Source organism: Carlito syrichta, unplaced genomic scaffold, assembly GCF_000164805.1.
Source record: "Carlito syrichta isolate Samal-C Ts95f unplaced genomic scaffold, Tarsius_syrichta-2.0.1 Scaffold307930, whole genome shotgun sequence".
NCBI lineage: Eukaryota > Metazoa > Chordata > Mammalia > Primates > Tarsiidae > Carlito > Carlito syrichta.
The window spans coordinates 1315175-1342587 of record NW_007252026.1 but is presented as its reverse complement, the minus strand read 5'-3'; the positions used below and the strand labels follow the sequence as shown (position 1 = coordinate 1342587).

At 40.7% G+C, this 27413-nt stretch overlaps 1 protein-coding gene across 1 annotated transcript in view; it reads right to left on the bottom strand.

The window, feature by feature from the left end:
* UTP20 (UTP20, small subunit processome component) overlaps window positions 1–27413 on the bottom strand; it is a 98475-nt gene that overhangs the window by 56374 nt on the left and 14688 nt on the right. Inside the window, exons 12-25 of the mRNA XM_008064698.1 lie at window positions 27105–27283; window positions 21800–21955; window positions 21569–21657; window positions 19650–19755; window positions 18838–18988; window positions 18056–18118; window positions 16851–17009; window positions 11378–11454; window positions 9422–9501; window positions 8946–9189; window positions 3928–4113; window positions 3039–3129; window positions 1590–1675; window positions 584–709 (exon numbers count right to left, since the gene is read on the bottom strand). Of these exons, the coding sequence (XP_008062889.1) occupies window positions 584–709; window positions 1590–1675; window positions 3039–3129; window positions 3928–4113; window positions 8946–9189; window positions 9422–9501; window positions 11378–11454; window positions 16851–17009; window positions 18056–18118; window positions 18838–18988; window positions 19650–19755; window positions 21569–21657; window positions 21800–21955; window positions 27105–27283 (1793 nt within the window). The remainder of the gene's footprint in view (window positions 1–583; window positions 710–1589; window positions 1676–3038; window positions 3130–3927; window positions 4114–8945; window positions 9190–9421; window positions 9502–11377; window positions 11455–16850; window positions 17010–18055; window positions 18119–18837; window positions 18989–19649; window positions 19756–21568; window positions 21658–21799; window positions 21956–27104; window positions 27284–27413) is intronic.

The window sequence follows — 27413 nt, the reverse complement described above, 5'->3', positions numbered from 1 at the left end:
CACCTCAGCCTCCCAAAGGCGCGGGATTACAGGCTGAGCCACCGAGCCCGGCTGACACAACCTTTCTAAACACAGTAGATATCTAGTACAGCATTAAAACAAAAATCAACTTAGGAAATGTAAGAAAGAGCCTCTAGTAAAATCTATTAATATCATGTTTACGCATGTGCAATAGGCAATCTGATAACATTCAGCGTTCAACATCTATTCCTGATAAAATTCTGAATAATTTAATAATAAAAGCTACTTTCTTTTTTTTTTTTTTTTTTTTAGTCAGAGTTTCAATCTGCCACCCAGGCTGGAGAGCAGTGGCACTATCCAGGCTCATCACAGTCTTGATTTCCTGGACTCAGGTGATCCTTCCACCTCAGCCTCCTGAGTAGCTGGGAAGACAGGCAAGCCCAGGTAATTTTTTTTTTTTGTAGAGATGAGGTCTTGCTATGCTGCCCAGGCCAGTCTGGAACTCCTGGATTCAAGCAATCCTCCCACCTCAGCCTTCCAAAGTGCTGGGATTATAAGCGTGAGTCATAGCACCCAGCCAATTAACTTTTTTTAAAACAGAATTTTTAAATAGTATAAATACCTCATCAGAATAGGAAACAGATCTGCTCGGTGAGTTGTTTTCACTACAGTGTTATCTTCTGAAATGTTAAAATGCACTATCTCTTCCTTAAAGCTTCTATTGTCAAGTAACCTTTGTAAGTTTTCCCTTTAAAAATAGAAAACAGCACAAATAATCACTTTATCAACAGTACTTTAAAAAATGCAAGAGTAGAAAAACATATATATAAAGCAATAAGTACAACTAACATAAGGTATGTAGTTCATATTGTGGTTGACATGCATACAGGAAAATTCTTACAATTATCTTTCAAAATGACAGGCTTTCAAATTCCAAAAGGAAATATGGATTAGAAGGGAATAGATTTAGATGCTTATTCAGATGTTTAAAAGAGAATAATACAAAAGTTTTCTTCAGTTCTTAAGAGTGATTTTGATTCCCTAAGTAACCAACAAGAGTCTGTGGCATCATATTAGCAAGGAGAGAAAAAGGATACAACCTTCACAACACAGACTTTTAAATTAATGCTCTCTTTTTTGCTTTATTATCTATGGAGAACAACTCTTTTTTTTCTTTTTGGAGTCTGAGTTTCACTCTGTCACCCAGGATTGAGTGTAGTGGCACAATCATGGTTCACAGCAGCCTTGACCTCCTGGGCTCAGGCGATCCTTCCACCTCAGTCCCCCAGTAGCTGTGGCTATAGGGTATGCCTCCATGCCCAGCTAATATTTTTGTAGACAAGTTCTCATAATGTTACTTAGGCTGGTTTTGAACTCCTGAGCTCAAGCAATCCTCTCGCCATGGTCTCCCCAAGTGTTAGGATTATAGGTGTGAGCCTCTGCACCCAGTCAGAGGACAACTCGTAACAAATATACTTCCAGTTTTCATTTCTTGTGTGGAAATCCGATTACCTTAGAAAACAGGGAAACTTCCCATGCCTCAAGGAATTATTCTAGAAGGAACTCTTATATAGAATGACAAAAGCCAGCTAAAGAAATAACATTTCATTAAACTTCAAGTAACTTACCTATAAGGAAGGATATGAGGATGTTTATACGTCATGATGCAATCCAAGCTGATTTTTTGCACTGTCTGATCTTGGTGTAGCAACAACTAAGAATGATATTTTACAGAATAAGTTAATAAAATCATATATTCCTATACTGTAGGATAGAATTAGATTTCCTAAATTCTATGTTTTTGATGAGTTAAAATTGATTCCTGAAAACACTCTTCCATTTTACTGGAAGTAAAGGACTATGAATAGAATATGAACAAAGAAAAACATGGGAGTGACAAACTGACACCTGCATCCCACTGTCAAATCCTGAAGTCTATCAGCATTTTGGCTGAGGTCAATTCTCTATGTGAATCTAGATTTAAGTCAACAGAGCTAGTCATGTAATGAGGAAATCTCTTATCCTGGGAAGATAAAGGCAGTCAGGAAGATGCAGGAAAGAAGACTTGGCTCTGAGGTGTCACAGATTGGTGAGTTGCCAATTTTGCTTCCTGTGGACAACAGACTTTTGAGCTCTAGCTTATAAACAAGGTCTACCACAGACAGGACATGGATAAATTCTGTTAAAATGATAAAAGTTTGCTCAGAAAAACACCAAAATGAAAAAAAGAAAGTTCATCTCCCCAGATAGCTGAGAATGATATTCAATGCTTATTCCACTTCTTTTTTTTTTTTTTTTGAGTTGGAGTCTCACTCTGTTGCCCAGACTGGAGTGCAATGACCACTCCCGGCCACCACAGCCTCGACCTGCTAGGCGCCAGCGATCCTTCTGCCTCAACCTTCCAAGTAGCTGGAACTACAGGAGCGTGCTACCACGCCCGACTAATTTTTTTTTTCTTTTATTTTATTGTAGAGATGAAGTCTCGCCAAGTTGCCCAGGCGGGTATCGAACCCACAGGCTCAGGCAATCCACTCACCTTGGCCTCCCAAAGCGTGAGATTACAGGCTGAGCCACCGAGCCCAGCCATTCCACTTCTGACATTGAATTTTTCAGCAACTTTTTCTAAAATTCAGGGTCATACATTGTGACTGCAACAGACTACTATTCCAACTAATAGATTATTCCATTCTAATAGATCCTGAAACCATAATCTTCCATGAAAGCTAACCCTTAACTAGAAGGGAAAAGTAGTCACCTATTTTGGGTGTAACTTCCACTTGCTTTTAAAGGTAATTTGCATGACATAATTAATGCTTTGCTACCCTCACTGTTAACAAAGCTGATCGATGTTTAGTTAACCAAAAGTGCTGGTAAAATCAACAAACCAGTGCTGTCTAAAATTGTTTCTACAGATAATAGAAAATATATCTACCAATTTTTAAATTTTTAGTACTTAAAACGTAGATATGAGCCCTATTCAACAAACATCTACTAAAAACCTAAGAGTTACTTTGACAAAGACAATGATGAAGAAAAGCTCACAAAGAATTACAGAGTCAAGAGTTTATTTTACTTACCTGAAGATATAACTCATATAATTTGGATTCCAGATATAGGGCCCGTGGATTTGAAAATTTAGAGAAGACTTGCAAGTGAGCAATTAACTGCCTAAACAAAAACAAGAGTGTTACAGAATTAAAGAATACTGTCTTTAATTTCTTGAACTATCTATAATTTTACTATTTTTGATAAGAAACCAAATACCCTACCTGTAGTTTTACTATTAATCGTACAAACAAGTTTTAATTTGCATTGAGGAAATTATTCTCCAGAAATCCCAAATCTCAGGCAGGCCTTTCCCTGCAATCCAGGCTCTCCACCTCAGAAAATCATTCAGGATGTGCTCAGGATGAATTTAATCAAAACCAGAAAGAAAGTAATCAAAACAGCAACATATTTCAAAGTTGAACTCAAGTAAGTTTGGGAATTATTTCTTGTCTGGTTGTATGCAGCAGGCAGGAAAGTATAGACTGTATTCTTCCTCACTTTATTATTTTTTTAATTAAAAAAGAAAAATTGTTTTAGAGACAGGGTCTTACTCTGTTGCCCAGGCTGGTCTTGAACTCCTGGCCTCCAGTGACCCTCCTGCCCTAGCCTCCTTCCTTAGCGGCTACCTTTATTGTTCACTTCTGTAACATGTTTGTGTCCTAGGGGCACCCGTAATGGGATATCTTTTCTCTTAGGAATAAGCACATCAGCAATTTTCTCATCTATAAAAAGGAGCTATGATTAGGTGATCCCAAAAGTCCCCCGAATCTAACCTTCTGTTGCTAAACAAGAAAAAACTAATTAGCTAGGTAGTTCATCTTGTACGAGGCTACTCACACGTAGGGCATGAGATCTCTCCCTGTTCCTCTCCCTGCTCCTCTAGGAAACGTGGATCTGATCTGAGCAGGGGGAACTTACTTGGCTGCAGCTCTTCTTGTCTTTCTCTTCTGGGAGGGTTCATCGTGGGGCACCACCTCTTCCTCCAACTCCTCACCATCTCCAGTGGCAGACTCTTCTTCTACTTCCTCCACCACCTCGCCTTTGCCTCTTCTCTGCAGATTCTGGGTTGGAGCTACCTGCAGATCTGCTGGGTAATACTCATTGCTACAGTGGGAAGAAAATGACATAAGACAAACAAAGAGTGTGTGCTAGCCTGAGAGGTTGAGAACCATTCACTAAAGAGATACCAGAGGCTCCTAAGGAAGTTTTTTCTACAATGTTATTCTTTTTCACTTGGTGCCACTTAAGTACCCTCTTTGACAAGTCAATCACTTTTGTTTTTTTAGAGTTGGAGCCTCACTGTCACCCAAGCTGGAGTGCAGTGGCACGCTCCTGGCCATCACAGCCCTGGCCTGTTGGGCTCAGGTGATCCTTCTGCCTCAGCCTTTCAAGTAGCCTGAACTATAGGTAGACGTACAGCAAATTTTTTGATTTATTGTAAAGAGGCAGTCTCACCATGTTGCCCAGGCTGGTCTTGAACCCACGGACTCAGGCAATCCTCTTTGGCTTTCCAAAGTGCTGGGATTGTAGGCTTGAGCCACTGTGCCCAGTCGATAAGTCAATCACTAACTGTAGAAGGCAGTCCACTGTATTGTTACATTTGAAAATATCTTACATGTCTAATTTGGACTGGGTGTAAATCAGTCTCTGTGTCTTTGGAACCAGTTGGGAAGGGTGGGTTAGGGATGGATTATAACAAATGATTAAAGTATAGCATTAGGACCATGGTGGTCACTTTCCACCAGAGACATGCTACTTCACCAGTGTCCTCTTAAAGACACAGTGCCACAACAAAACTCAGCCCTCCAGACATGACCTGCTAAGAGAGATGGAACTATCAACTCCATAACTTTTGGAGCAGCCACAATGTGACAGATTCAAACTGAATGCCCAAACAATGAAAATCAGCAAGTCTTTACATTTTATTTCCTCTAAACTAAGCTTGTGTAGTTGGTACAGAATTCATATTTGTTCTTATTAAATGCCACCCCTTTAATGTTAGTCTATTGTTGTATTTAATGAACAATATCCTGAAGTCTGCAGTGCAGTGCATTAACTTGTATCACTTTTGTTCACCTACACAATTAATCTCTGTTGTCTAGTGAATGTAGACCACTGGCCTAGAGATGCCAGGAAACCGACTGAATGGACGCTTAAGTCCTCACTCAAAAATACACTGATGAAATAAACGTTTGAGAACAGTACCCTACAACCCTCCTAAAAGAAGCTCTAGGGTGACACAGGCTAACCTCCAGATTAACGCATCAAGTTACAACCCAAGGGCGAGCCATGGCCATCCTTGTATTCTCATCTGGCAGAACCTAGCACTTACATTAAAATGGAGGCAAGAATGAATGAGCAGAGGTACTCTGTCAGTTACAACTGTACCGCTGTCCATGTGGCAATAGCCCTATTATACTCTCAATATTCCATTAATCACATATTAGCTATTTTATCTCCACGAAGAGCACGCTCACTCATTCATCCAGTAAATGAAATAACCCACACAAAGCATTTATAAGAGTGCCCGGCACTCAGTCAGGCGCTCATTAAATGTCACCTGTTGACACTGTTAGTCATTCATCCCTGCTCCTGATTCGGTTTTTCTCAGAGAACGTTTATAAAGGATTCATAAATTAGTGCTAATGTCAAATATTTAGAAATGCAAATTGCTAGCCAACAAATAAAAATTAAAAGCCCATAAAGCGTTTTAAAGTCAGACTTAAAGGTGACATTTGGGCTTTCCATTAGTTTGGATCATCTATAAAAGTATTCTTTACAGGTAATGAGGGCCAACTCATCTTAAATTAAGCATTTTTTTTTAAACTTGTGTGTCTTTAGTCTCTAAGTCTTCCTAAACTCAGAGACCAACTCCCTGTTTGAGGCTCTTTTTTCTGTCCTTAGCCCCACAGCATCTTGTAAGATCTTTATCCTTAAGCTACAGGGTAAACTAATAAACTAATTCTTCAGGGAGAAACTTGGGAAATTAACATGGTAGGAAGTTCACATCTTACTAACACCACTAATACAAGCTGGCATATGGAGAACCCTCTGCAATTCAGAAAACAACTGATTAACATTATTGTATATGACCTTCAAAACAAGGCAAAAAGTGCTAAATATTACTGTTCTTATTTTATAAACTTATGTCCGAAGAATTATATGAAAAAGAGAAAGTCATTACTCTTCTGCTATGGTATCTCCTCCCCTGCTACCTCTTTGCTTACAACTTCTGCCAGAATGAATCATTCACTCAAGGCTCGTCACTCACGCACCAGATGTTGCTTCCTCTTGCTTGTTCAAAGAGGACTCCAGCCACTGCACCCTCCTTCCTGCATTACCAATCTCCCCCTTCCTTCTGGGTCACCTGCACCATGACATGACATATGCTGTTGCCTTGAAGAATTCCAACAACAAAAGCTCCCCAAGTGTCCCTCCATCTACTATTCAATTTCATTTTTACTGCAAAAACTGTCCAAACTTGCTGTATCCATTTTTCTTTGCCTCATTTAAATCAGCCTGTCATCTCTACCAGCTTAACCAAAACAACACTTGTTAAAGTCACCTGCGTGGAAGATAGTGTGGCGACTTCTGAAAGAACTAGAAACTGACCTTCCATATGACCCAGCAATTCTCCTATTGGGAATATACCCAGAGGAACTCAAATCATTCTACAAAAAAGATACCTGCACACATATGTGTGTTGCAGCTCTATTCACAATAGCAAAAACACGGAACCAACCATGCTGCCTATCGAAGCTGGACTGTATTAAAAAAAAAAAATTTAGCACATATACACAATGGAATATGATGCAGTCATAAAGAATGACAAACATATGGACTACAAAGCAACTCTGATGGCTTTAGAGTCGATCATACTCAGTGATCTATCACAGAAACAAAGAACAGAACAGAGTACCATATGCTCTCACTCAAAAGCAGACCTTTGTATATCTAAAACAACAAAACAAAACAAAAGTCAACTGCATATGGCCACTCTGATTCAGGTTACTTCCAAAGCCAAGGGTCAATTCTTATTTCTTATGAATTGCCTTCTTAGACCTGTGTGAGTCAACTGATTACTCCTCCTCGAAATACTCTCTTCATGTAGCTTTCAGGACACCAGGTAGTTCTGGTTCTTCTATCACTCTTCTCTTGCTTATCACTCTTCCCTGACCTCTTCTGCTGGTTATTTATCTTGCAACCTCTTGGTACTGGTTCTTGGAAGTCTTCTCTCTACATATTCATATCCTAGATGACTTTATTCCCTGTCTGATGATTTAAATTTGAAATTACCGATACATTATCCATATATCGGTAATTTCAAATTTATCATCTCCAGATCAAACCTTTCCCTTGAACTTCAAACTTCTAAATTCAACACCTCATATGGCATCACTGCTTGCACATCTATTCAGTATCCCAAAGCTAACACATCTAAAAATGAACTCAATTCTCCCCACAAACCCACAACTCCTACATTCCTCCAGACCTCAGAAAACAGTGGCTTTCTTCTAGTTGCCCAAGACAAAACCCAAAGTGCTGTCCTTGATTTTACCCCTCCCCTTTTCCTTTTTTCTCTTTTCTGTCCTCCCACCGCTCACCCAGCCACACAAACCCAATCCCATATCTGATCTCTCTGTAAATCACACAGGCTGTTCCAGTTGGAGTCCTTCAAAAATGTATCTTATCAAATTGAAATCCTGAAAAAAAAAATTCATCTTCATTGTTACAACCTTGGTCAAGTCACCATTCTTTTTTGCCTGGACTTGCAATCTCCTAAATAGTCTCTCTGTCTTCACCATGGCCATGCTTCAGTCTATTCTTCACACAGTAGCTAGAACAATCTATAAGAACACTGAGGTCATGTCATCCTTCTGCTTAAGCCTCCCACAGCTTCTCGTTTCACTGAAGTAAGAGTCAAGTCCTTCCTATTCCCACCCACACCAGTCGGTCTCCTGAGGACTAACTCTGCCCTCATCTCCGGCCCGTTCTCCCTGGATCACTCTGCTAAAGCCCCTCCATGTGCCTGGAAAAAGCTAGGCATGTTGTAGTTTAAGGCCTACCTAACCTAACCCTTTAGCATTTTCCCATTTAACGAAATATTACTGGAAAGCATTTTTATTGATGGTTTAGGTCTGTTCTGTACACCACACCCCTCAATCTTGGAGCTTTAAAACAATCAGAGCAAGGCACAGTGACACTCACGCCTATAATCCCAGCACTTTGGCAGGCAGAGGTGGGAGGACTGCTTGAGCCCAGGAGTTCAAGATCAGCCTAAGAAATGTACCGAGACCTCATCTCTACAAAATATTTTTTAAAAATTGGCCAGGCAGAGAGTTGCACACCAGTAGTCCCTGCTACTCGGGAGGCTGAGGTGGAAGGATCGTCTGAGCCCGAGAGGTCGAGGTTGCAGTGAACTGTGATCATGCCACTATACTCCATCTCAGGCAACAGAGTGAGACTCCCAACTCAAAAAATAAAAATGAAATAAAAAATAAAGCAATCAGACCCACAGCAAATTCAGCCAAAACCAAACATTGCTGCAGAAAGCTCTTGTTATTCCCAGCATCAAGAGGCTCAAAATTGGTTAAGGTTGGGTCACTGGAAAAGACCTTCAAGCCCTAGGCAGGCACTACAACAATGAAAAACAAGGAAGAAATAATAAAGCCTTTGTACACTTATCAAACTCAAAGTGGCCCTTCTTATATGGCAGCGTGGAATGTTTACTAACACAAATTGAGGGCTGGTTAAATTTTGATTCCTATAAAATTAGGTGGTAAACTAAACGAGTTGTTACCTGATAGAGTCAGTGCTTTGCCAGAGCTCTGAAAACATGACAGACTTATAAAGGACTCAGCAGTTTGGGAGGCTGGAACTTCTCACCTTTTCTTTTCATGCCTACTTGGGATGTATTCCCAGAAGGGGACACTTACTTGATGAATCTCAAGAGAAGCGGGGAAAGGTCCCTGGACCGTGGTTCAACTCTCTCTGGGAACCTTGCCAGAGCTCGCCACAGCAAGAATCGGAAGTTGGTATGGTCCAGTCTCTCCCGACAGGCGGTGTTCAGCATCAACTGCTCGTGGTACAGCACCCCAGTTCTTCCCTTCGGGGTTTGTTCCCCACTCCCCTCCCCAGTGTGTTTCTCCTCGTCTCTTGCATCACTCTGCAGTTCTTTCTCTGCAAGAAAATAAATAGTCATGACCTCTGGAGAAATGTCAACATTCATCTGAGTTTTTTCAGGAGGGGTGATTTCTTTCTCCTGTAATATAAGCAAACAATAAGCCATGCCCAAAGGTTATCAAAAATAACACACATCTCATTTCTGTCTTCCAATCTCACATGGAACCAAGCAGTAAAGACTAAACAGTTAAGCTCCCTCTCTCCCCCATCCCCTTGCACCTCTACGTACCAGCATGTGTGGCTGCTTTTTCTAGATGTTCATAGTAGACCTTCCAAAACTGCTTATTTTCCATTTCATGTGCATGAGAACTAAGAGAAAAGATCACAGAACAAAAAGTGTGTATGGTCCTTATTTTAAGATCTCACATAGAAAAAAAAAGTAATAGATATAACTAAAGGGTCGTAAGCAGCTTTTGCACTTTTCTATACTTTTCTAAATGCCTGCACTGAGCAACAATTATTTTTCTTTTCTTTTTTTTTTGAGTTGGAGTCTCACTCTGTCGCTCAGGCTGGAGTGCAGTGACTCACTCATGGTCAACGCAGCCTCGACCTGTTGGGTTCAGGAGACCCTTCTGCCTCAGTCTTTCAAATAGCTGGAACTACAGGTGTGCACCACCAGCTATTTTTTTTATTTATTGTAGTGATAAAGTCTTGTCAAGTTGCCCAGGCTGGTCTTGAACATTTGGGCTCAGGTCAATCTCTCACCTTGGCCCCGCAAAGTGCTGGGATTATAGGTTTGAGCCATCATGCCCAGTCTCACAAATTATTTTTCCAGTCATAAAGCACTAGTGAGGATTTTTTAAAATGTAAGTCGACTCTTACAAAAAGACTATTTCTAATGGCGTACTAATAGGACTGTGGCATAAGGTATAAGCATGACCCATTATGGGAAGGAGGCATCTGGTTGGAGAGAAAAGTCAGTTTATCCAAAACTAGCTTAAAAATATACTTATTAATGCAAATCCAAATATACTTATTAATACAAAGGCAAAAGAAATATTCTTTAACTACATGAAACATACTTTTCAGAACTAAGAGAGGAGACATTAGATGAATCATATATTTGTACTTACATAGTTTGATATCCTAGCAACAACATTCTTGGATATTTTATATTCCTTCTGTCATTAATTTTCTAAGATGAAGAATAAGCTTTACACAAGACACAAACTATGTTGTGGCCTATACGTGGAAAACAAACCAACAGATTTGTTGCTGTTTTCATCTTCTAAACAGAAAAATGTACCTGATAGGAAGATAGTCCAGCCACTATAGAGAACCATAAGGAGGCATTCAGGAACTGAAGATCCAACACTTTTGATAGTAGGCTACTACGAGAGGAACCCCCCAAAAACTCTAAATTTATTAAAAATTATGTATTGGTTGGGTGCAGTGGCTCAAACCTGTAATCCAAGCACTTTGGAAGGCCGAAGTGAGAGGACTGCCTGAGCCCATGGGTTCGAGACCAGCCTGGGCAACTGGGCGAGACTTCATCTATACAATACATCAAAAAATTAGCCAGGTGTGGTAGTGCATGCCTATAGATCCGGCTACTTGGAAGGCTGAGGCGGAAAGATCGCCGGAGCCCAGCAGGTCGAGGCTGCGGTGGCCGGGAGCGGCCACTGCACTCCAGTCTGGGTGACGGAGAGAGATTCCAACTCAAAAATAAAAAAAAGAAAAATGAGAATAAACTAGGTGAAGACAAATGTCTAAAAGAACAGATTTCTACATATGAGCACAATACATGTATTTTCTATGCGATTATGAAGGTCTACTTTAGAGCTAAAGAGGTTTTAGATACTACAGAGTAAGAGTTTTGAAAAGTCCCTATTTTTAAATTAAAGTATGGCTTGGTATACATACACAACTAAAATTTTGCAATTGTTATAATGTCTTCTTCTTGTAACAAAATTCAACTGTAAAAAATTTCCATAATGCCAAAGTATCATATAAAGAGAAAGTCCTCCAAAGTTATTTCAATGCACAAAGAAACACACACATAACATTGGAACTGCTGAAGATGTGCCATTAGAGAGAATTATTAATGTTTATTTCTGTCTTCAACTTGTCCCACAGAGGATTTACAGTAACTGTAAATACTGTAAACACATATTCATTAACTCATACCTATAAAGTATCATCCCAGCCCTATGGTTCCACAGCAGTTAAAGTATATCACACTTACCTTATGATTTCAATCACAGGATCCCAGAGAGCACTGAAGTTAATATATAACATGCCCAACAAATAACGAAGTGGCACCTGCAATTACAGGAGCCCAGTTTAGAAAATGGGTATGAAATTCGATGGAAAGACAGAACAGAAGCACCACAAACACCTCAAGTCTCACCACCTGAGATCTGGAAAGGAGCTTGTGCATTAAGAGAAAAGCTTCAGGTACCAATCTGAGGTTCGGCGCACGCCAATTTTCCACCTCTCCCCAAACGTCACTCGCTATTTAACAAAGAATCACTACACCAAACACAGTGTTCACCTCACTCCAGATGTTCAACATAAGGATATATTTGAATAAATAGATACAACTAATGATTAAATTTTCCTTCTAACAAACACTGCCATCACCTGAGAAGACAAAATGTGAACAGTCGTCAGCGACAGAACAGATGCCAAGAACCCCAGAAAGCCAGCTGCAAAGGAGGTGGCTTCACAAGCAGATGTTGAAGTTCTCAAAACTGCACTTAATTTTTATTTTTATTTAGTTTTGAGTTGCAGTCTCACTCTGTCACCCAGACTGGAGTGCAGTGGCATGCTCAAGGTCATCGCAGCCTCGACCTGCTGGGCAGGCGATCGTACTGCCTCTGCCTCCCGAGTAGCTGAAACCACAGGTGCGCACCACCACACCCAGCTAATTTTTTGATTGATTGTAGACACAAAGTCTTGCCAAGTTGCCCAAGCTGATCTCAAACCCCTGATCTCAGGCAATCCTCTCACTTTCACTTCCCAAAGTGCTGGCCAAAACCATACTTTAAAGGAGTTCTATTCAGAGGGTGTAAAGTTTTCTCAGTCACCTTTGGTAATAACAGTCACTCTCACTAATATCCCCAAGTGCTAGGGAGGCATCATACAGAGGAGTACTTTTATTATTATTGAATGGATATGTCCGAGCAGCAATCTTCTTTTCAAAGTGAACGTCACACAGACCCTACTACACAAGACAGGTCCAAGTAGAAGTGCCCTGATGGAAAGGGGAACCCCTCCACTTGGTTTCACTCCCAAAGGGGTCCATGAGGTGCCTTCAAGGGGCACAGAGTGAAAACCCAACACAAAACACAGAGGGCTGATGCCCTGCATCGGCAAGTCAATCTGGTGAAGAAGACCAGGCTTTAGGCCTAACACTGAGTCCTTCTGCTGAACTTACCACCATCTACATCACTTAGGTTCTGCGAGCCCCACTGACTCACCTGTGCAGAGGTCCTAATACTCCCACCTGATGAGGATGAAATGCAATTATAGATGTAAAAGCACTCTGCAAATTACGAAGTGTGATTCAAAAGTAAGTCACTATTCCCAGGGCTACCACGTGCACTGTGTAAATACCACCTAAATTAAAATGAGTTCTTGCTTTCACATTTTGCAATGGAAACTATTTGTACTGTCACAAACTGAGACAGTGTATCAGAGTATAGCTGTCCCTCAGTATACACACAGTTCCAGGACCCCCCTCAAATTCCTTGGATGCCCAAATCATTTATATAAAATGATGTTGGCAACGGTGGGAGGTTTGCTTGAGGTCAGGAGTTTGTGACCAGTCTGGGCAACATAGCAAGACCCTGTTTCTGCAAAAACTAAAGACAATTAGCCGGATGTGGTGGTGCATGCCTGTAGTACCAGCTACCCAGAAGGCCGAGGTGGAAGTATCGCTTGAGCCCAGGAGTTGAAGGCTACAGTAAGCTATGGTGGTACCACTGCACTACAACTTGGACAACAGAGCAAGACACTGTCTCAAAAAAAAAAGGGAAAAAAGATGCAGTATTTGTATATAACCTACAAATTTTAAATCATCTCTAGATTACTTATAATGTTTAATACAATGTAAATGCTATGTAAATAGTTACCGTGCCGTGTTTTTTTTACGTCAGGATCTCTCTCTGTTACCTAGGCAACAGTGCAGTGGCACAATTATAGCTCACCAGTCTCCAACTTCTGGGTTAAGGCAATCCTTCCACCTCATCCTACCTAATAGCTGGGATATAGGTGCACACCACTACGCCTAGCTAGTTTGTTTGTCTGTTTTTTGTAGAGACAAGTTCTCACTATGTTATCCAGGGTGGTCTCAAACTCCTGGGTTCAAGCAATCCTCCTGCCTTGGCTTCTGAAAGTGCTGGGATTACAGGCAAGAGCCACTACACCTGGTCAGACTATATTGTTTAGGGAATAACGGTAATAAAAAAAGTCTGTATATGTTCAATAGAGACACAGCCATCCACTTCCTTCCCTTGAATATTTTTAATCCCTGAAACACCGAATTGAATCTATGGATGCAGAACCCACGGATCCAGAGGACTGCCCATGTTTAAGGCACGGGTTGTGGATCCAGAACACTTAGGTTTGAATTCCAGTTCTGCCAGCTACTTGCTACATGATCTTGCACAAACTACTAAACCTCCTTGTGCCTCAGTTTTCACCTCTGTAAGATGCACACAGTAACACCACGTATCTCCTAAGCACACTGTGAAGATGAATGTGTTCACACACAGGAAGTCCTTAGGCTCTCTGCATCTCACCACTACACCCCACATTCAGCCACACAACACTACCTGCATCCTGGAACAAGTCATGCTACTTCAGAAACCATTTCCACCTCACTCTGCTCCAAACAGCCTTCCCATCTGCCTTAGGTATACAAAGAACACCTAATCCTTGCTTTATGTGCAGGACACACTAGCTGAAATAGCTCTGTGATTAGTTGATAACTGATATGTAAATTGATCTTCCATCCCAGGAAATGACATAGAATTACAGCCAATTTCAAGCACTGGACTCAGTCAGACAACGTAAGTCTGAATTCTGAAACATTCACTACCATATAGTCTTGAACAAGTCCCTTTAACATCCTTGAGCCCCAAGTTCTGCATCTGTAAAAAGGGTATATCATTCTAGAAACCACAAAGAACCACACAAATGTAAGATTTTCTTAAAAGGCAGCAAAATGGAAAGGCACTGATAGTCAGCCTGCATTGCTTTGGACAAAAGAATAACTCAGTAAATAATTAACAGTCATATTGTCAGTCTGTGCAAAGATTGAGGTTGTTTGAGCTCACTAAAAGTAAAAAATTCACAACTTCTTAATCAATGGAAACTTGAAACATGTAAACCAAGAGAGCAGTGAGGAGGTTAAGACTCACTTTTCACAGCGATTTGTTAGAAAATGTGTGGCTTTGTTTTTGGATTATCTTGGAAAGGAAAATGCATTTTCGCGCCATATGGCAGTGGTTCGGCAGGATGGGAAAAACACGAGGTCACCTTCTCTTCCAGCCCCCATGCTGTCCACAGCCCCTGTGACCAATGAAACAATGCCTGGTTTTTAAAATGCTGTGTGCTTCTCAAATGGCAGACTACCAGAAAGCCAGCAGCATGTTCTTTCTCAGAATGGCAAGGGCAAGATTAAGAACTATTTTATTCTTCTAAGCATATTTTTTCCTTATATATTTTACAGGCAAAGTAAACAGTATTTATTTTTATTGCTAGTTATTTCATGGCCATAGTCTGAATCTTAAAGCTTAGCTGCTGTCAATTTTTTTTAAATGGTGGCCACTGGGACCACCATAACTTGAACACTGGTACGAAAGGCCCATGTTTTCTTAACCAGCCCGTTTTCAGTGGACTTAACGAACACTTATCTTTCTAGCATTATCAAAAAAATCCTTCCTATGTATTTCTGAGTTATTTTGTTGTAAGAGCATATATAGCATTTGTAATTTTAACAGTCTAATAAAGAAAATTAGAAAAGTATGTCACTGGGAGAATAATAGGGATCAGAAAGAATAATCTTCATTATTCACTTATCATTCTTCCTATGAGCAAATTTCCACTGAAAACCTACTACGTGGGGCAAAGCACCTTGCTTATATGATTAACGCGAGACTGAAGTCCCTCCAAGAATAACAGACAATCCGGTGAGCCCACGAAGGGAAAAGGGCCATTGTCTACTGACAAGCCCTCAGCAGAACAGCCACCTCTGTACACCAAAGACAGGAGAATAACTGAAGTAGGACGGGGAAGGGAACTCCTGTGACCCAAGCAGGACTACCATGGCGCCTCACACCGGCCCAGAGCCCCGACCCACCTCAACCTGCTTAAGTTTTCCTACATCAACTGTGCGCTCAGCCCTCGCGACTTGCACACATGCTCCTCTTCTCAAGGGGAGGGTTGTCCCCTTCTCAAGGTGCTGCCAGACATCACCCCTTCTGGAACTCCTTCTGCTTCTCTTATGATTTACTACAGAACATGCTCCTCTGCAGCGCACCAGCGCCTCGTCCCTGAGGCTGAGTCTCTCTGAAGATAGGGGCTATCACCAGCACTGGGTCAATGTATGCTTGGTAAAAGATTAATTTGGATAAAACTCCAATAATTTTAATAGCCACATTAAGTGAGTACTTCGTAGGGTCCAGGTGCTGTTCTAATATTTTATATTTACCCCATATAATTCCCAGAGAAATCCAGTAAGTTAGAGACTGTTATTTTCCCCATTTTACAAATCAGAAAATACAGAGCAGCTCTAGGCCAGCGGCCGGCAGAGCCAGGCCTTAGCACTGGTAACCTGGACCACTTGAACTCAACTGCTGCATGGTGACACCCCCACTGGAGTAGCTGGTTCTGCTTCCTTATTTAAAAAACATTTTCACAACCTATCCCCAGTCCACCCTCATTCATGCTCTCCCCTCTAAAGAATTTTTATTGTTGTTGTTGCTGCTGTTTTTAAATATGGACTCTGTATTTTGGAACTGTTCCATGAATAAAACTGGTTTTAAAAAAATTTTTTTTGATAAGAGATCATTTGCAAAAGTACCCAACTCATTATGGTCTAAGGCTGATGAAGTTAGAGAACTGCTAAAAAGGGAAGAATTAGATTTTAAAGCTCACGTGCTGCAACTGAATGATAATGACCTTTCTCCATCAAAGGGAAGGCTTAAAAGGATTCAACCCCCAGCAGCCATGCGCCATTGCCTTACTAGACTCTGGTGTGGCCATGTGCTCTTTGAACTATGGCCATCGCTGTGTTTCCTAAGGTTTGGCCCCCTCTCCTACCTTGGAGAGGTGAAAATCTCTCTCTAGTTTACTTTCTAAATAAACTATATTTTCCCACCTAAAACAAAAAAAAAGGAAAGAATGAAACAGAAAGAACCTGCATGACACATACTTTTCAAGCTGCCACTTACCGTTCCACCAGAAAAAGCAATAAGACAGACTGAGGACTGCTCATGACTGCTTCACACCTTCACATACTCAGAGGATACTAAGTCAATTCTACTACTTAAAAGGTGGGCAGAGCTATTAACTGAAAACATCTGAGAGACTGAGGATTTACCTTGTTCTAATAATAATTATTATTATTACTATTGGTCATTATTTGGCATGTTTCTCAAAACAGGATTTAAAGCATAAATGGCAAAGAAAACAAAAGCCTCCATCTTTACCTCCTGTAAAGGCCCATCAGGGACCGCAGCCTGCACCACATCATGTCTGAGTTTTCTCAAATGAAGAAGCTTCTCCCTATAATCATTCACAGTTGCCGGAACAAGTTCTGCCTGGCGCAGTATAGCAAAGGCAGACTGCCGCTCTGAGAGCCTGTCATCCTGAACAGCCAAGAACAACAAGGAGGTCAGCATTGTGATTTTCCAAATGGAACATTAAATGTGACCAAAGGTCTAAAATGAGAAAAACTGGAGTATGTTAATGTTTTAAATTAGCAACACTTTTCCTTTGTAAATAATTCCTTCTTGGTAGATAAGTAGGCTTAGGGTCTTGTGCAGAAATGACAAGCAAAGTAGGCAATTCTCAAAAATCCCTCAAGTTGATTGGTACCAGATGTTGAATAAAGAAAATGTATATATACTTCCACTATACAAGTCTATTCCTAATAATTTGCGTTATGGAACTATTTCCCTATACAAATGCATCTGTGAACGGATGTTCACTGCATTATTGTTTGAAATACTGAAAAACCATAAAAACCCACCTGGCCATCCATCAACAAGGCATTGGCTAAGTAAGATATTTTAGCCAGGCGCGGTGGCTCATGCCTATAATCCCAGCAATTTGGGAGGCCAAGGTGGGAGGATCGCTTGAGCCCAGGAGTTTGAGAACAGCCTGGGCAACACAGCAAGACCTCATCTCTACAAAAAACATTTTTTTAAATTAGCCAGGTGTGGTGATGTGTGCTTGTAGTCCCAGCTACTTGGGAGGCTGGAGGCAGAAGGATCACCTGAGCTCAGAAGGTTGAGAATACGGTGAGCCGTGGCCATGCCACTGCACTTCAGCCTGGTGATAGAGTAAGAGTCTGACTCAAAAAAAAAAAAAAAGGTATTTTAAATTATGAAGTACTATTTAAACTTCAAAAGAAATGAGGTAGAACTAGAGATACTGATATGGAAAAACCCTCTGACCATTTGTTTAAATTATGTGTGTGTATTCAAAACGTTTAAAAGATATTCACCAAGTAACCGGATTTTTAGTGACAGCCTTCTTGGTAGGTGAGAGTAAGAATTACAAGGAAAAAATCCATGTTCATGATAGATATTTATATAGTGTATTAATTATCTGCAAAAGTACCATTTTGGAAATTTAAAAATATGTAAAGTTATATGTTTTAAAGAATTATCCACTCAAATAGTTAAAATACCTCCATCAATTCCGGAAGTCGAATGTCAAAATGGTTTAAGATCCTTATTGTCAAAAGCCGAATCTAGAGAAAGTAAAAGGTATGCTTCAAACTCCAGAGTTTAACCATAAGAAGAAACTGACTCACAATCAGTGAGATCTATGTTTTACAGAACTAAGAAAAATCTACCATTTGACCAAAGTGATACATGCCTAGTCTATCCTTTATTTCGTATTTATCATAAACCAACACCTAATTCAAACAGTACACAGGACAATTACTGCCCAACTATGCACTATGAAGGAAGGCAATAAAAAAGAGACAAATAAAACAGAAAGGTTTAAGAAAAAAAAAAAGAAAGAAAGAAACTAATGCCCAGTCTAGACTGAGAAGGTTGCCCCTAACACCATGCTGTTTCTCTGAAGTAAGACACTATCAGCAACTCAGTACTAAGAAGTTGATTAGGTTTACAATTCAATTAACATTTGTGATTTTTATTTCTGAGTAATGTACAGTATTCAGGTCGTTCCACACACTTGAATGTGCAGGAATTTCACCCAGAAGACTTTAGAAGATTTTTCAGTCCCACCCTAGCCCTACTGAGTCAGACGCTTTAGGGGGGGAGACCCAGAATGTGCATTTCTATTAATCCTGCTTCTGCAATCAGTCTGCAGGCCAACGTCCAGGAATCCCTGCTTTAAAACAGAAATCGTCCCACAGCAGCATTTACTGACTAAAGAGATCTGACAACCATTGGCAGCCTATAGAAATGGAACAAGAAAGACTGAGGACACTTCAGATACCTTGGATACACCCGTTGAAATGTTGGTTTGTAACTTGGGAAATAACTCCATGAGGGCTTCCTGGGAAAGCAGTCCTTTGCAGCCACATAAGGATAATCTCTGATAATAGAGATCAGCCAACAGCAACACAGATGGCTCCAGAGGAAATGTTCTGTAACGAGACAGTTATCAGATTCGAGCTGCAGCAGGCACCCCAGAGTGTTTAGCCTATGATGCAAGCTACAGAAAACATCACTGACAAAGGAAATGTGAAAGGCGACCAGGAAAAGTCCCTCATGGGCATCAGCAATGCCATGCACATGAGGCATTGTTGCTTCCTAAAAAAGGCCCCGTGCTACTACCAAAATCAGGGTCTGGTTAAACTGAACTGAGAAAACAAACCAATAAACATAAACCTGGATTGTTCCAGGATGCAGCGAAAAGACCCCAGGGGAGTTTCCTGGGATGCTGACCCCATGAAGCTGAGGCAGAATATGAAGCTATTGGGGACGTGTATGCTGGAACGTCTAAAGATGTTACAAAAGATCAGTGCTGTGCAGTCACAGGTGGGAATGATCAGCATCATAAACCCTTGAAACTTTACTGACTTATACCACAAAATCCCCTTTACAAAGATGAATCTGTATTTAAAGACTGTCAAAAAATGCCCTATTTTAATTGGAGGATCTAACTCAGTGTCAAATTTCACAATGTGAATACAACTCAGATATAAAACAAATCAAAGTGATTTTTATTATGTACAAGATTTCACAAAAACAGAGGCTTTTCTATTTTATTCCTTACTAAGCCAAATGGAAGATACATTTACTCACAATACTAAATTCTTCACACGTTCCACAGGAACCAAATGAAGAAGTTCAGAAGATTCTTCTAAACTTAGTAGAGTATTTACCGCTTGACAAAGAACAAATAAGTTTCCTAAGGGCAAAAAAACCGGAGAAACCACATTACTTATTTCTTTGCCATAACTATCGGACATCTCACTTATCTAATACTTGCTACTTATGGGAAGCTCTTAAATTAAAGGGAATTTGTGCCTTCTAAAGAACTATCGGTCAAATGTCTGAATACAACAGAAAGAAACAAAAAAGAGAAGTTTCCAAGTCTTATATTTTATCTTTCTCAAGAAAAACATATACTCACAAGTAGAGAATAACCAAGATTAGGACAAAGCGTGAGGCCCCTGCTAACTGGCCTTACCAAAGAAAGCCAGGTCTTTTGGGAAGAGTAGGCTTGGGCTTTTCAATAGCTAAGGAATTATCTTGGTATAAAATGTAGTTTTTTAAAAAAATTCTACTCCAATTTACAAGAAGTCACATATCCAATGGCTACCGCCAGTAATACATCCAATTAATGATATTAATTAAGTACTCATTTAATCTCTAACCTGGGGGTCAGCAAACTATGACCCTCAAGTCAGATCTGGTAGGAAGTCTGTTTTTATGTGGCCTTAGCTTGTAGCTAAGGATTTTTTTTCATTTTTTAGGGGTAGTTAAAAACAACAACAACATATGTAAACAAGACTGAATGTGGTCCACAAACCTAAAATATTTACCATCTGGTCCTTTACACAAAGATTTTGCCAGCCCCTGCTCTGGGCTGCAGACCAATGGTGTCCAAAAGAACTTTCTACAGTAGTAAAAATACTTGTGCCAATAATGTAGCCACAATCCAATATAGTAGCCACATGCAGCCACAGAGCACTTGAGATGTGGAAAGTCTACTTCATTATCTAATATGTCTGCTTAATATCTAACAGAGTGTAGCACATTCATATGTAACTGAACAAATGACTACTGTATATGTGCTGGGAAAAAATACTGAATACTGTGTTAAAACAAAACAAAATAGCTGCTTTTTTTTTTTTTTTTTTTGAGTTGGAGTCTCACTCCTTCGCCCAGACTGGTGTGTAGTGGCTCGCATGCTCACGGCCACCCCAGAGTCGACCTTCTGGGCTCCAGTGAACCTTCCACCTCAGCCTTCCGAGTAGCCAGAATTACAGACAGGCACTACCACGCCCGGCTATTTTTTATTTTATTGTAGAGACAAGGTCTCGCCAAGTTGCCTGGGCTGGTCTCGAACCCACGGACTCAGGCAATCCACTCACCTCGGCCTCCCAAAGTGCTAGAGTTACAGAATAGCTGCTTTTAAATGCTGTTAGTCAGCTAGTGGGGGAGATGTACAAGTACACGATAGAAAATGGTGTTTTGGGCAGGACAGCCTAATTCTGCCTGGAAGAGTCATGAAGGCAAAGAGGTTGTGCTTGAGCTGAGTTTTGAAAGATCAGCAAGAGTTCACTGAATGACCAAGACCTAGAAAGGTCTTGGACAGAGAGAACACATGTGCAAAGGCAACCACATGGTTGTAAGAGCATGTGTCTGGCTCAAGGTAAGGAAATGGCAATGTCTGGAGCATCAGGTGTGCACCAGGGCCCAGGTGGGGGTGGGAGATGGGAAACAGGACACAGTCTGGAGCCAGAAAACAAATGATCTTCTAATCATGACATCCCCAACATTCCGCCTCCTCATCTTCAAGCCACCTTGACCTGGTCACCACATGATGTGGCACAAGGGAAACATGTCCCTTGCATCCTCTTTTGTCCCTGGATTTGTCATACCGGGGGTTATGCCAGAGCACGATGTTAGTATTTATTCTCTCATATTCCAGTGTTTACAATTACTTCAGCGTGCCAGAAAAGAAGAGAAGAGAACAAGGGTTGATTGTGACTGACCTTTGCCAAAGCTCCCTCTGTCAACAGTGATGAAGAGTGACTCTATGCAGCATGTGACGAGTGGGATCACCTTCTCTTTCTCAAGAGGTCTGTCCCAGGAGTGAAAAGAAAAAGGGAGAAGTTCAAACTGGCACTAAATGGCGTCTTCCTAGAAAGGCAAGGACTGGCTAACAGATTTTAATCAACATGTTAAGTGTATCGTCCAAAAGTAAACCCAGTTTGCTGCCTTACCTTACATGAGGTAACACCACAAGAGCTGCCCAACAACCTGAGAGGTAGGCAGTGTCCTCATTTGGAGGTGACTGAATTGTGGACAAGAGGTGGTCCAACACTGAGGTCTGCTTGCTTCCTCCCCTGGATCTCGTCCTCCTCTGCCTCACATAGGATCTGAGGAATGGAAAGATACATATGTGTTCAAACTAGGAGAATGCAAATCACTCTTGCTCCCTGAAGTTTGACATAAAATTAGTTCCTCACCACTGTGGAGCACTTGGGCAAGGATCACGTGCTAGTGATTGAACAGAAATAACTAAAGAAACGTGAGTCAAGGACTGGCAGCGAGAGGCCTCTTTCACCCGTGGCTCTACTTCCTTTCACTTCTGTTTTAATTTGCTTCAAAATGTGAAGCAAGTCTCTCCTAACTACAGGTATTACATCTCCATTTTGTGCGGCCAGGCATGCTTTTGAGGGGCAATTCGCTGGAATAAATGAATTGGTCTCCATTTCCTCTTTCCTTTTCAACATGAATTTCACTACTTCACAAATGTAGAATGATATTGCAAAAGTTGCCATGAGGCTGACAAATGCCTCTAAAATGATTATGACTTAAAGGTAATTTTTTCCTCTGCTTTGATCTGACATATAGTTACTCAATGACATTTTCTGATAGCATTCAGTGTGTGCTATCTCTTACGTTGGTTCTGTCCTTGTTAGCAACTTTTTACTATTACCAGTGTAATGCACCTTAGTCCCATTTGAAAAGCAAAAATCTCATCAAATAAAAGTCACAGAAATAATAAGAAAAATGATTTTTTTTTTACAATTTATCCTCCAACTCTAGTCTGGTTGGCTTGTTATGCAACAGAAGTAGAATGTCAGGCTTTCATTCCTGTGCTTTTGATCATTAAAATTAACCAAAAAGTTACATTCTCTTTTGTTTCATACTTATTAGAATATTAAGTATTTGGAAATTATGAGAGAAAACTAAGTTAATTTAACTGTCAATTTCTCCAAGTCACCACAGCTTGATCTATACTGTCGTTTTTGTAATAACCATGACTCAAAAGCCTTACAAAATATTGAGATCCTTAAGCATAATGAACAGTCCTTAGCTGCCCTGTCATTCCCCTGCTCTGTGTGACTGGCCAGTGAGGTCCTCCAATAAACCCACACCGTGGCCATCACCCTGAAGGGCCGTGCAACCCAGCTCTGGCCTCCCTCCTCACCTCCTCAGTCCTCTCTCCTCCTCCTCACTGCTTCACCCACACAGGATTTGTTTTGCTTCTACAAACAAGCTGAGTTCACTCCTGCCCCAAAGCCTTGCAGGGACTCTTCCCTCTGCCTGGAAAGGCTTGCACTTAGGTCTTTGCAAGGCCACATTAGTCCCAGTCTGCAAATGGTCCAAAGGCTCCCACTGATTTTCTCTCTCAAAACCCTGCTTCATCTTTTTTGATCACTATCTGTAATCATCTTGCTTCTTTGCTTATGTGCCTTACCATGTTCCTCCCCCCGAGAATGTTATCTCCCCAAAAGAAGAAACCTTCTTCTCATTCACTGTTGTACCCCAGTGTCTGGGACAGTGCCACATACTATATGTATTTGTCAGATGACAGAATAATTTATCTCCCGAGGAGTCTTTTCACATTTATGATCTCTTTTTATTCTCACGACAAACAGGAGAGATGGGTGGACAGAATGTTACTAGGAATATTTCAGACAATTATTTCAACATCTTCACAGACGGAATCAAATCAAAGGTGACCATTCACACAGGCCAGACCTTTCTGGGAATGGCAGAAGAACAGCAAAGTGGCTGCACTTGCCATCAGACTGCACTCATTTCTTTCCCCTTGCCAGCAGAAGGACAAACATGAGAAGGTCTGACCCCAGCCTCATTCAGTCCTTGGCTTCACCTCGTGCAAGCCAAGCAGCAAAGCAGCTTCACTCTGACTGCTCAGAACCCACAGTCTTGACACTTGCGAGGAAGTTGCCTGCTGAAGATGGGTTTGGTGTTGCCAAGTCAAGATAAAGTTCTAAAGGAAGAGTTTTACAGAGATTCATTCCCCGTTCCCCAGGATCAGAGTTTAGTACATTCAAAAACCAAGATTCAGAAGGCATATTTTGATACAGATGCTACTTCTAAGGTAGGCAGATGTGAGTAGGTGTCAAGATGGGTTTCTCCAGAACCCCCAGCTGATCACACTCAGAAGTTGGCCCTGCTGTGTGACTGCAGGACCTTAACTCCCCTCAGTGGGTGCTGGGAAGCTTCACATCTGAGCAGTCAGCAAAATTCAAGGAATGTCCCACTATTCCTACTGCCTCAAAGCAAACCACAAATGCAACCACAGGTCTACCTACTCCAACAGAAACAAGAAAATTGAGTATAAAAACAAGGGACTGACAATTTCTATAAGCAAACCCACTTAACTATCTAAAAAACAAGCTGAATCTTCTCACATATTTAAATACACTTTGTTTTTAATTTCTCAAGAGTATACATTGTTCTGAATGAAGCTAGGTAAGTAATCCATGGCCCTTTGCAACTAAAACAATGCAAAAGAATATCATTTAAAAATGAATAGTCATTTCTTTTCTCCCCTTATCAGCCTCCTAACATAAACAAAGTTAATAGCTTTGTGTAACCTTGGGGAGATGTTAATTCTCTCCAAATTCATCAATAGGCTTAATGTAACTACTAACAAAATCCCAGGAAGGTTTTTTTGTAGACACAGATAAGCTTATTGCTTTTTTTTTTTTTTTTTTTTTTTTTTTTTTTTGAGTAGGGGGTCTCACTCTGTTGCCCAGGCTGGAGTACAGTGGCATGATCATATCTCACCCCGGCCTCGACCTCCTAGGCTCAGGCGATCCTTCTGCTTCAGCCTCCCAAGTAGCTGGGACTCCAGGCGTGTGCCACCATGCCCAACTAATTTTTTTTTTTTTTTTGATAGAGACGAGGCCTTGCTATGTTGTCCAGGCTGGTATCAAACTTCTGGCCTCAAGTGATCCTCCCACTTCTGCCTCCCAAAGTACTAGAATTACAGGCATGAGCCACTGTGCTCGGCCCTTATTCTAACATTTATAAAGAAAGACAAAGGACCAGGAATAGCTAACACAATTTTGAAAAGAATAAAGCAAGAAGATTTAAATACATTTAAAGATTTAAAGATTTCAAGACTTATTTTAAAACTACAGTATTAAGACAGTGTGGTGCTGGAGGAGTATAGACACACACGGAGGAGTACAGACACACACACACCAATGGAACAGAATCAAGGGCCTGGAAGTTAGGCCCACATATATGCCCAGATGATTTTTGACAAAGTTGCTAAAAGCAGTTCAATGAGGAAGAATCACCTCTTCAACAAAAACTGCCACAGAAAGTGGACGTCCCTAGGCTAAAAAAAAAAAAAAAAAAGGAAAAGAAACTCGAACTAAACCTTCTACAATTTTTTTTTTTTTTTTTTGAGTCAGAGGTCTCACTCTGTTGCCCAGGTTGGAGTGCAGTGACAAGATCACGGCTCACCACAGCCTCCGCCTCCTAGGTTCAGGTGGTCCTTTCACTTCAGCCTCCTGAGTAGCTGGGACTATAGGTGTACACTACCATGCTTGGCTAAATTTTCTATTTTTTTTTTTATAGAGATGAGGTCTCGCTATGTTGGCCAGAGTGGTCTTAAACTCCAGGGCTCAAGCAAGCCTCCTACTTCAGCCTCCTAAAGTGCTGGGATTATAGGCATGAGCCACCTCATCCAGTCTAAAAGTAAACTAAAAATGGATCATAGACTTAAATGTAAAACATAAAATAGTAACATTTGTAGAAAAAAATAATAAGGGACAATCTTTAGGACCTAGGGCTAGGCAAAGAGTTCTTAGACTCGACATCAAAAGTATTATCCATTAAAAAAAAAATGTTTTGATAAATTGGATCTCATTAAAATTTAAAACTTTGCTTGGCGAAAAAAACTTGTTAGGGGAATAAAGACAAGCTACAGACTAGGAGAAATTATTTGCAAATCACATATTTGACAAAAGGAGTTGTATCCAGATAAGGCATTTGCAGAATTGAACAGTAAAGAAACAAAGAAGCCAGACAGAAAATGGGCCAAAGCAATAAAGATATTTCACTATAGAAGACATATAGATAGCAAACAAGCACACGAAAAGATGCTTCAACATCATTAGCCATTAGGGAAACGCAAATTAAACCTAGTGAGATGTTCCTATACCCTGATCAGCCTGGAAAGAATCAAGAGTAGTGATATACCAAAGGCTGGTAAGGATACAGAGAAACAAGGTTACCCTGCACTGCTGAGGGAATGTGAATGGCACAGACACTCTGAGAAACTAACACTGCTCAGACAACGAAACTTGGTCTTATCACTGAATCCAACAATTCCATTTTGGGGCATTTATCTCACAGAAATGAAAACATGGATGTTTCTAACAGCTTTATACATAATGGTCAACTGGAAACGACCTGAATGTCCTTCAACAAGTTCATGATTAAACAGGCTATGCTGACTATGCTGCATCCAACCCACGGATTACCACAGTACACAGTCATAAAAAGGAATGGACCATTAACACATACTACCATTTCGACGGGTCACAAGGGAATTATGTTGAGTGAAAAAAGCCAGGCTCAAAGGGTGTGCACTATAATTCCTTTTATATAACAACCTTAACATGATGAAGCTGAAAAATGGAGAACAGAGTAGAGGTGCCATGGGTTAGGAGTGGAATAGGGAGCAGAAGGGAGAGTGTAGCAGGAGGGATGGATTGTAGCATGGATTGTAGAGTTCCAATCTTCCCTCTGGTGGTGCTCACAAGTCTATGCATGTGACAGAACTGCACAGACTACATATCCAAACCAGTATACACACTCAGACGAGTACACACAAAACTGATGAAATGGGAGTGAGACTTGTGGATTGTACCAATGTCAATTGTCTGGTTGTGATACTGCAGTATGCTTGTATAGGATGTAACCACGGGGCACACAGAACCTCTGTACTATTTCTTGGCGACTGCGTGTAGTCATCTCTTTCTCTCCCTTACCGGCCCTCTGGTATAAACAAAGTGAGAAGGCCATAGTTTTTCTATGCTCAAATACACTTTTTGTTTTAACTTTGCAAAATGAGATCACACTACACGTAGTATGTGAATGCTTCTACAACCTGCTTTTTTCATGTAACAATTCATTGTGGACATCTTTCTAGTTAATACAGATAGATAGATCTTCATTTTTTACAGCATCCTGATGTATTATATTTAAATGGGTAATCTTTCAACATTATGGGAATAAAAACTTAGAACTTACTCCACCGTCTGCTGTGAGAAAACCAAAGGGTACTTTTCAATTGCCATCGGGCCAGCGGTGGGAGGTGCTGCTTTGTTCAGAATGAGCTTGGCTGAAATGGCCAGGGCTTCATCTTTGACCACAAGGTCATCAGTTAAGAAGCAATTCTCAATATATGAAAGGAAGCTTGGTAGAAAAAGCTAAAAATAAGAAAAAGAAATCACACTTATTAACAGATATCAATTTCAGAAAACCTACTAAAATGACACTTCAAAAAAACCAGATTATAAATAAAAGATCAGAAAATACAACGGCATTAAGACTTCTACA